Source organism: Sapajus apella, unplaced genomic scaffold (assembly GCF_009761245.1).
Source record: "Sapajus apella isolate SASKATOON/1434 unplaced genomic scaffold, GSC_monkey_1.0 scaffold60, whole genome shotgun sequence".
Classification (NCBI taxonomy): Eukaryota; Metazoa; Chordata; class Mammalia; order Primates; family Cebidae; genus Sapajus; species Sapajus apella.
Window position 1 is genome coordinate 12,836,124 of NW_022437000.1, and position 9,903 is coordinate 12,846,026.

The following is a 9,903-nucleotide window of genomic DNA, read 5'->3' on the forward strand; positions in this document are numbered from 1 at the left end:
CATCCCCCCCAGCTGTCCCTGTCAGGAAGGAGGGGGGGAATCTGATTGCAGCCATCCCCCCAAACTGTCCCTGTCAGGAAGGAGGGGGGAATCTGATTGCAGCCATCCCCCGCCCCAGCCGTCCCTCTCAGGAAGGAGAGGAAATCTGATTGCAGACATCCCTCCTCAGCCATGGCTTTGCTTTCTGCAGTTTCCATTACCTACAGTCAACCCAGGCCCAAAAATGTCAAATGGAAAATTGCAGAAATAAACAATTTCTAAGTTTTAAATTGCATGCCATTCCAAGCATCGTGATGAAGTGTCCCGCTGTCCCACTCTGTCCTTCCTGGGATGTGACTCGTCCCTTTGTCCAGCGTGTGACACTGTGTGTACACTGCCCGCCCCTTAGTCACTCTGCAGCTGTCTCAGTGAGCAGGTTGACAGATCACAAGAAGAAGAAGGGTGAATACAGCATGATAATGTATTTTGAGAAAGAGGGCAAGACCAAATTCATGTCACTTTTATCATGCTGTGTTATAGTTATTCTGTGCTGTTGTTACTTTCTTGCTGCACCTACTTTATAAGTTAAATGTGATGATGGGATGTATGTGTCAGAACACACATACCCATCTGCAGTGTAGACAGGGTTCAGGACCATCTGCAGTTTCCGCATCCCCCCGGGGTCTGGGAGTGTGCCCCCGAGGATGAGGAGGGCCTGCTGTGCCCAGGAGGAGACCCCTAGTGCTTTCCTTCCATCTACAGAACTGAGTGCGGCGGCGGTGAGAACCTAGCGGGTGTCACATCTGAGGCAGGGGTATTTTAGAATTCCTGATCCGTGATGCCGTTCAGTTCTTTGCTGTTGATACTGAAACCTGCACTGCCGCCTGTCCTCTTTGAGCTGACAGGTTTCCCCTTTATGTTATCTGTCCTCAGAGCGGCCAGAACATGGCCATATGTGCATTTCAGTTGCCCCTGAAATAAGAGAATGCTTTCCAGAGCCCATGGGTGCTGTTCTGTAGAAAGCTGGGCACGCGGGGATCGCTCTCCCTCGTGGGCAGGCCACGTTGGTGGGTGGTGGCACCTCCCACGGCCCCATCTCTGAACTAACCGCTGTGCCTTGTCTTTCAGAACGTCTGCTTCATCTTCCCCCAGTTTTTATACCAGTTCTTCTGTGGGTTTTCACAACAGGTCAGTCCTGGGGTCTTCAGGGACAGGCTGTCTCAGTCTTCCTTTCCTTCCCCCAGGGGTGGCTGCCAGGGGGAGGGGAGACTTGGGAATGAGCAGCATTCCAGGACGCCCAGCAGCAGGCAGGGGTGAAGGGTCAGGGACAGGGCGGGGGCCACAGTGCCAGGGAGTTGGCTGGCTCTAGGTCTTCTGAGCTTTGGGCCAGTGATGATGTGGCCTCCCCAGGGCCCAGCAGTGCCAGGCCAGGCCTCCCAACACCACTGCAAGGATTAACTCCAGCTCATGGGCGTGGGCCACCTGGCACTGGCACGTTAATGGGTGCAATGTGCCCATAGGGGAAGAAGACAGTTCCCATCCAGGAGGGGTGAAGGCTCCCCGGGCACCTGCCCCAGACAGACATCTCCTGTCACGTGTACGCTTGTGGGAAGTGACTGGGACGAGACACTGAAGCTTGAAGACAGCAATCAGAATCGCTGACGTTTTACATGACTTTCCCTCCCCTTTTTTTCTTGGAGTTAGTGCTGATAGAATGGGACGAGTCAGTGTTGGGCTTTTCGCCAGCTGCAGCCTTCATCCTGAAATCACAGTGTATATCACAGACCCTAGTTTATGTCATTCAGCTTTGAAAAGTGCTGGTCTTTCTGTGCATTTCAGTTGCATTTTATGCTTGTTTTGTGATTCTTTGCAAATAAATATATTTAATCTAAAGATCCAAAAAGTTTGTAAAAACGCACTGAGGTGCCCTTCCTTGCGACGTTCCTCTTTCAGACTTTGTACGACACCGCGTATCTGACCCTGTACAACATCAGCTTCACCTCCCTCCCCATCCTCCTGTACAGCCTCATGGAACAGCACGTCGGCATCGAGGTGCTCAAGAGAGACCCGACCCTGTACAGGTACTGTCCTCCAGACAGCCCCTCCTGAGAGCAGAGAGAACGGCGAGGCAGCGCTCTGGTGGTTCTTCCAGCCGACGCCTGGCAGACCTCAGTTAGGGCCAGAGACATTCGGTATCTGCTGACTTCTTGCCTGGCCGGGAGCCGGTGTAAACTGGAAGCAGCATAGTTCAAACGGAGGTTCCTCCAGTCCCGCTGGATGGTTTACGCTGCATTTGGAGCGTCTCTGTGGAGCCAGTTTGCACTTTCCCGAGCTTTCTGATGGTCCTGAGGAAGCCACGGTACGGGCGTCTTCCTCATTGTGACCCCAGGAAACCTGTGACCTAAGTTATTCTTTAAAACCATGTGTGTTCCATCCAGTGAGGATAAAGAAAAACTAACGGCTCTGGCTTCAGTGTGTCTTTTCCCCCAAAAGGTTTTTATTTTTTTAGTGGTATGGAAGAGATATTTTTCTGCTCTTCAGAAATGCCCCCCAAGGTCTCTGGCAGATTCCGTATGTTAGTGTCTTCCATTGTCTTCTAAATTGTTTGAGTCCATTTTCGTCTGCTGTGAAGACACACTCGAGACTGGGTAATTTATGAAGGAAAGAGGTGTAATGGATGGACTCACAGTTCCACATGGCTGGGGAGGCCTCACAATCATGGTGGAAGGCAAAGGAAGAGCAAAGGCATGTCTTACACGGCGGCAGGCAAGAGAGTGTGTGCAGGGAACTGCCCTTTATGAAACCATCAGATCTTGTGAGACTTAGTCACTATCATGAGAAAAGCAAGGGAAAAAAACCTGTGATTGAATTACCTCCCAGAGGGTCCTTCCCGTGACACATGGGGATTATTGGAGTTACATTTCAAGAAAAGATTTGGGTGGGGACACAATCAAACCATGTAAGTTAAACTTTTATTTTTCAGAAAATTTTAGATGCATTTGCAGCTGTAAGAAATACTAGATTCCGTGGGCCCCGATCCTGTGTCCCTCAGTGGTGACTGCAGTCCAGCATCACATCCAGTGATGTTGCGCCCTTCACCCCTTCCCCCATTCAAATCACCCAGCTTTGCCTGCACTCACGTGCATGTGTGTACATGACACATGTGTGTCCAGGTCTGTGCAGCCTTCTCACGTGTGCGTGTGTATGTGATGTGTGTGTGTTTGGGAATGTGCAGCCTTCTCACGTGTGCATGTGTATGTGACATGTGTGTGTTCAGGTCTGTGCAGCCTCACGTGTATGTGTGTGAACTTGACATGTGTGCTTGTTCAGGTCTGTGCAGTCTCCTCACGTGTGCGTGTGTCTGCGTGATGTGTGTGTGTATGTTCAGGTCTGTGTAGATGCCTCATGTGTGCATGTGTGTACGTGACGTGTGTGCATGTTCAGGTCTGTGCAGATGCCTCGTGTGCGTGTGTGTACATGACATGAGTGTGCACGTTCAGTTCTGTGCAGTTTCTTCACATGTGCGTGTGTGTATGTGACTGTGTGTTCAAGTCTGTGCAGCCTCACGTGTGCATGTGTGTACGTGACGTGTTCAGGTCTGTGCAGCTTCATACATGAGTGTGCATATGTGACACGTGTGTGTGTGTTCAGGTCTGTGCAGCCTCACATGTGTGCATGTGTGTACATGGCACGTGTGTGTGTGTTCAGGTGTGTGCAGCCGCCTCACATGTGTGCATGTGTGTACATGGCACGTGTGTGTGCTCGGGTCTGTGCCGTCTCATGTACACGTGTATGTGACACGTGTGCAGCCTCATGTGTGCATGTGTGACACACATGTTCAGGTCTGTGCAGCCTCCTCGTGTGCATGTGTGTACATGACGTGTGTGTGTTCAGGTCTGTGCAACCACCTCACGTGTACATGTGTGTATGTGACGTGTGTGCATGTTTGGGTATGCAGTCTCCTCACATGTGTACCTGTGTGTCTATGTGACGTGTGCGTGTTCAGGCCTGTGCAGTCTCCTCACATGTGTGTGACACGTGTGTGTGTTTTTGGGTCTGCAGCCTCGCGTGTGTGTGTGTACATGACACACGTGTGTTCAGGTCTGTGCAATCTCACATGCATGGTGTGTGTACGTGACACGTGTGCATGTTCAGGTCTGTGCAGCCTCACATGCCTGCGTGTGTGTACGTGACACTTGTGTGTGTGTTCAGGTCTGTGCAGCCTCCTCACGTATGCTTCCTGCATCCACCGCCGCAGCGAAGACCACTCACTCCCCTGCCCAGGATCTGCAGGACCCATGCATGAGCCTCACTGCCCTCATCATAATATTTGGCCAGTCTATGGGATCTTGACAGCTCAGACCCAAAAATAATCAGTGTAGGTGATTAAGGACGGCGATAAGAAGGCAAACTTCTGAGTTCGTTGTACATATTCCATAGTTGGGAATAAGTCTTAACAAAATAGGAGAGCCTATGCTGTTCTAGACATGTCCGAGGGAATCCTGCACATTCTCTCTCTGAACAGGTGTAAGGTATCACATCAAGAGTGGTTGCAAGCTTGGTGAATGTCAGGTGTGTGCCTTGTGTTCCGTGTTCATTACTTTCAGAACCAGAAGCATCTCTGCCTGTAACGATAGGCAGCATCTCTCTGCCTCTGACGATCTTGCAGTGAATGTGAGAGAGAAAATAACCAAATGAAAGTTAGCCAAGGACATGAGTGCCTAGTAAGTTTAGCTGGTTGTGACGAACATTCTGCATTTGTGGCCAGAGCACAGACTTGATGTTTACTGCCCGCGCACATGTGATCACATGGAGACAGTGTCCAGGGGTGGCCACCCAGAGCTCGGGGAGGCGCCGGGCCCGGATTCTCGAGGACACACTCTGTGCACCTTTCTCGTCACACAGGGACATCGCCAAGAACGCACTGCTGCGCTGGCGCGTGTTCATCTACTGGACGCTCTTGGGACTGTTTGACGCACTGGTGTTCTTCTTTGGTGCTTATTTCATGTTTGAAAACACAACCGTGACGAGCAATGGGCAGGTGAGTATGGAGCTTGGTCGCGCTGACTTAGCTGCTTAGGAATAAACCCTGCTGCGCCCATATGCTTATTTTTTCAAAGCAATTATTTCAGTACAGCCCTTGCGACTTCCCGATGGGGTCACTCCCCACCTGGGCGTAGCTACGGGCCGCTCAAAGATGGCGTTACCTGAGTACTCAGTGTCGCTGTTAAGGAAAGGTCCTGCTGAGGTTTTTCAGACTTTATGTGTGTAACTTACAGTTCACCCTCAGCGATTACCTAGTGGTACCTATGCCACGTAGACCTTGCTTTTTTAACGCGGTAGTCAGTTACGTGGTGAGCCCGTGTTAGAGGATTTCCCCAAGCACTGTACGTGAGTCTGGTTTAGTTTTCTAACGGACATTCGGCTCTCTGGTTGTTTGCCTAATCCCTAGGGGTTTGTTTTATTTGTATCTTGCTTTTTTCTTTTTGCCGCTGGCTTCCCTTCCCACCCTCAGATAATGACTACCAACACACATATGGTAAGACAATTGTGGGTTTGTCGTTTCCGTGGTTTTGGAGTGCAAAAAAAAAAAATATTTCTCGAAAATATTTTCACACGTGACTTCCTGTGTGCTTTGTCGGTAGAAACACTGTTAGCTGCTGCTGCCCTCGCATCTGGAGCTCGCTCTGTGTTAGGAGGGTGCGTGCGCATCCTGGGCACGTCCCTGGCCTGTCCCCGCAGTGTCCCTGTCAGGGTTGGCCATCGAGTCCGGGATGTGCTCCAAATTGCCTGGATTCATGGGAGCTTCCCACGACTTTAAGTTAAAGGCGGCACAGGCAGGTGTGGGAGGCCCGCGGGGGACCTGTGCTGCCTGAGAGCCGTGCCAGGCCCTGAGTAGATGCCAGAGACCATCCCTACTTCAACGTCCCAGGTGTTAGCTAACCGAACAAGCAAACACCAGTGCTGACCTCAGAGAAGGTCCCTCTTCAGCAGCCCCTTCTGGGTGACTCCTAAACAGAACTCTGCTTCGTTTCTTGTTTAGCCTGACCTCCCTCTCCCTCTGTGTTTGCCCCTCAGAATGCTGGGTTCAAACACCACAGTCCTGCCGCGTGTCCTGTGCGCCATTTACCTGCCTAGTCGCTTTCGTTTCTCACTGCTAAACACCACCGTTAGCCTTCGTTATAACTTAAATCCGTTTTTACCAGGTCAATTTTGAGAATCCATTCAAATGTTATTTCAGTGTTCAAAAAACTTTACATTTTTCTAGAATGTATTCTTTCTCTTAGTTTATTTTAATTGAATAATTCCTGAATGCCACCGGGCCATGAACATAGTCAAATAGAGCCTACCTGTTGATTCTTTGGTGTCTTTTATAAGATTTTCCTCCGGGTTGGGCTTAGGTAAGCATCTTGCATGGATCTTAAAAAGAACTAAGATCTAGTGTCCTGGGCACTGAGATTCCATAGACCTTAAAAAGAGATAAGCCCTAGTGTCCTGCCCACAGAGGTGCCAGGCGCCTGCCACCTGCCAATAGCAACGGCAGGTCCCCTTTGTCCCAGGCTCGGTTTTCCGGCTTTCTCTCACAAGCGTCATGCTGGGCCTCTACAGCCACCCTTTCAGCTGGACGTTCAGGCCTGTGGAGGCCGAGGAAAGCGAGGGTCAGACAGACTCGACACCCTGAGCAGGGTCAGGTCAGCTCCGGAGGGGCAGGGCCTGGTGACACCCAGATGTCCAGCACGGAACTTCATGGTGTTGCCGGGTGTGTACTCCGGGTTGTTCTGGTTCCGAATTTCAGCATGAATGTGAAGGTGCCTCCCAAGAGCCCCTGGAGATGGCACCCCTTCGGGGGCGAGGACACGGCCGCCACTGTCCTTGGAAGGCTGCCCGGCCGTGCTCCTGAACGAGGTGCTGGCAAGGCAGTGCCAGGGGCTTCTCTTGGCCTTCCCAGCAGGGCTTCTGCAATGTCTCCACCTTCTCAGGTCCCTGGAGCCCTCACGTGTCCCCAGGTGGCTGCACCTGGTAGTCAGTGGGCACGGTGGCTCTGCTGCCCTTCCTGGGATCCGAGGGCTCACTAGCTCCTGTTTCCCGGGCTCTTGCAGCTGTTCCCTGCAGCCCCCAGCTGCATCCTGGAAGGTACCTTGAGCCCCCACAGAACCCAGTTCACCCCCGGGGTGATGCCAGCACTCAGGGAACCCGAGGGCAGTTCTAGTGGCTGACAGCCCTCTTGGTCCTTAGGTAGCAATTGGGGGTTGGGAGCTCACCCCTGAGAATTTTCCCTTCCAACCAGGATGCTCCTGACGGGGTCACAGTGCAGAGGCCCTCAGGAATTGATTGTTAGTAGGTGAGGACTGCTTTGTTTTAAAGACCTAATTTATTCTATAGGAATGTTCTAGATTCTGTGTGGCCCTAAAGAAACAATAGAATTGTGGACACCTTTTTCACAAGTTCACCAGTGGAGCATTTTCTGAACTTCTCATTTTGATGCCACAAATGAGAATGCTAAGACAACAGTTATTTGTTGAACAGCAGGATATTCCTAGGTAAACGTTTAAATGCTTGGAATGTGCTTTGATAGACGTGGAAAGCAGTGAGAACAGCTGAGACATGAGCGGTCCGCGTGTGGGCGAGGTTGGGAGGCACAGGATCTGCACAGGGGAGGAGGCAGTGGGTGCTGCTGGTGACCGTGACCTTGAGAAGGCGCAAGTTACGCTTGCCCTGGGAGAGTTTTACACATAAAAGTTAAGTCGGTCTGGATCTGAGGGCTTGAGCAGAAAACTTGCTATAGGAATACTCATCCTAAAGGAGGGAGGAAGTTGGGGAAAGGAGCTTAGCCTGCAGCAGTGGAGGGTGGCCAGCCCCAGAGGCAGCTCTGCCTGAGAGACTGAGGCTTTCGGCTGCTCAGGTTCTCAGCTGAGATGTGCCTGTCATGCGAGGGTGGGGTCCCACGGAAGTCCGAAACACAAACCTCACCGGGGATGGTGTTGATGTCACTTAGAAAAAAGGCGTTCCTGTGAACAGCCCTTTGAGAAAGAAGATTGGTGTCCCAGTGGTATCCCAGGGGTGCCTGCCACCCCCAGAATCCAATGGGAAATAACGACCAGCAATTGTAATAAACCCTTCGTATTAGTCCATTTTCACATGGCTCTAAAAAGCTACCTGAGACCGGGTGATTTATGAAGAAAAGAGGTTTCATTGACCCACAGTTCTGCAGGCTGTACAGGAAACATGACTGGGGAGGCCTCAGGAAACTTCGAATCATGGCGGGAGGCAGGAGGGAAGCGAGAACCTTCTTCACAAGGTGGCAGGAGAGCGCGTGGAGGGGAAGCACTGCACACTCTCACACATCCGGAGAGCTCACTCACTGTCCTGAGGTCGGCCGGGGGCGTCCACCCCCGTGATCCAACCTCCTCCCTCCAGCACGCGGGGATTATAGTTCGAGATGACATCTGGGTGAGGACAACGCAAACCACATCATGGCAGTTCACCTGGGGCCCCCGCTTCAGGGAACCAAGGGAATAAGAGGGCTTTCCAGACATGTGTTTCACAATAGCTCCACGGCGAACCACGTCCGAAGGATGTGGACACAGGTCAGTGAGGGGTCAGCACTTCTCGGGGCCCTGACCGAAATGCCTGATTCCGGGGCCACGTGGCTGTGCTCTGTGTTGAGCTTACAGCTGTGGCCCATGCGCTCTGCAGGGCAGGCACCCGGAGGCCTCATCCCCATCCCAGCTCTGCCATGACCCCCAGACCCAAGGAGCCCCAGCAGGAAGCGTAGAGAGGCAGTATCTCTGCCCACAGCAGGGAGAGGGGAAGTTGCGGAGGCTGTGTGAGTTGGCCGTGGCTGTCACCTCTGGCGCTGTTGGTGACACATGCTGCTTGACAGGGCATCCTCCAGTTCGTGTCTTGCTGCCCTCCAACTTTTTCAGAGTTCTGTGTTGGGGTGGCCAAGGCGGGGCCCGGGGAGGAAGAGGAGAGCCAGGCAGCGTGAGGGGCTTTTCCTCCAGGTCCAGCTGATGTGCCTGTCTGGGTGCAAAGCTGCCCTCACCATTTGGCCTGCAGCGTTGGCTTCCAGTGACAGCACAGCAGCTTCTCGCCCTCCAGCACCGTGCTGGCCACACGCGCTCTTAGGCTGCTGCCCAGCCACAACTGTCCCTAGAGTCAGGAAGTCTTCTGCCCCAGAAGCGAAGCCAAGAAGAGAGAGTACTTTTTGGTGAGAGCACAGCAGGCCTCCCACCCTGGCTCTGCTGACACTGGGGCCGGGTGTTCCTCACGGGCCACCATCCTGTGACTCGGCAGCTCCTCACCCCCACCCAAAGCTAGCAGACCCCACACCCTAGAAATGTCTCTGCCACGGCCAGGCGTCTCCCTGGGTACAAGGCTGCCCCGGCCAAGAACTACAGCATGTGTAGAGCTGAGTGACACTGGGCCTGTGCTTCCAGCCCAAAGGAAGAGGCCCAATTCCAACCAAGGATGTGTGGATCGGGCCCTAGGAAGCCGGTGTTCACTACAAAAGTTCAAATGCTGTTTTCTAGGATCTGCGAGTAAAATGTTACCCCACTGGCCGTGTTGGAGGACTCAGCCCACACCCACACCGCAGCTGAGTTGGGGCTGTGATGATAGGTAGACTGTTTTGGTCACAAGTGAGTTCTGAAGAAAAGACGTTTGTATTACAGCTTTTTAATTCTTTTGAAAATAAAATTCCCTGAGAGACACAGTTCACAGAATCCCACAAACTAGAAATGGGCCACAGTGAAGGAAAGCAGTTCTCGTGGCATAAAGTTTCCAGTCAGGGGTTTCCCCAAGCCAGGGGGTCTGGGGAGCAGACCCTTTTTGTGGCTTGTGCCTCATGTGCAGTGGAGACGCACGTGGTCCTAGGGTCCACTGTGCCATCTTCACAGGCGGGTGTGTGGTCCTCAGGGGTCC

The 9,903-nt window shown here is 52.5% G+C and overlaps 1 protein-coding gene across 15 annotated transcripts in view; it reads left to right on the plus strand.

Moving 5' to 3' along the window:
• Positions 1-9,903, plus strand: part of ATP11A (ATPase phospholipid transporting 11A) — a 179,599-nt gene that overhangs the window by 155,530 nt on the left and 14,166 nt on the right. For 12 of the 15 annotated variants that reach the window (XM_032246256.1, XM_032246250.1, XM_032246251.1 and 9 more), the window contains exons 23-26: positions 1,108-1,167; positions 1,933-2,060; positions 4,885-5,020; positions 5,495-5,518. In XM_032246256.1, coding sequence (XP_032102147.1) covers positions 1,108-1,167; positions 1,933-2,060; positions 4,885-5,020; positions 5,495-5,518 — 348 coding nt within the window. The remainder of the gene's footprint in view (positions 1-1,107; positions 1,168-1,932; positions 2,061-4,884; positions 5,021-5,494; positions 5,519-9,903) is intronic. The other 3 variants (XM_032246252.1, XM_032246254.1, XM_032246263.1) reach the window with 1 other exon arrangement.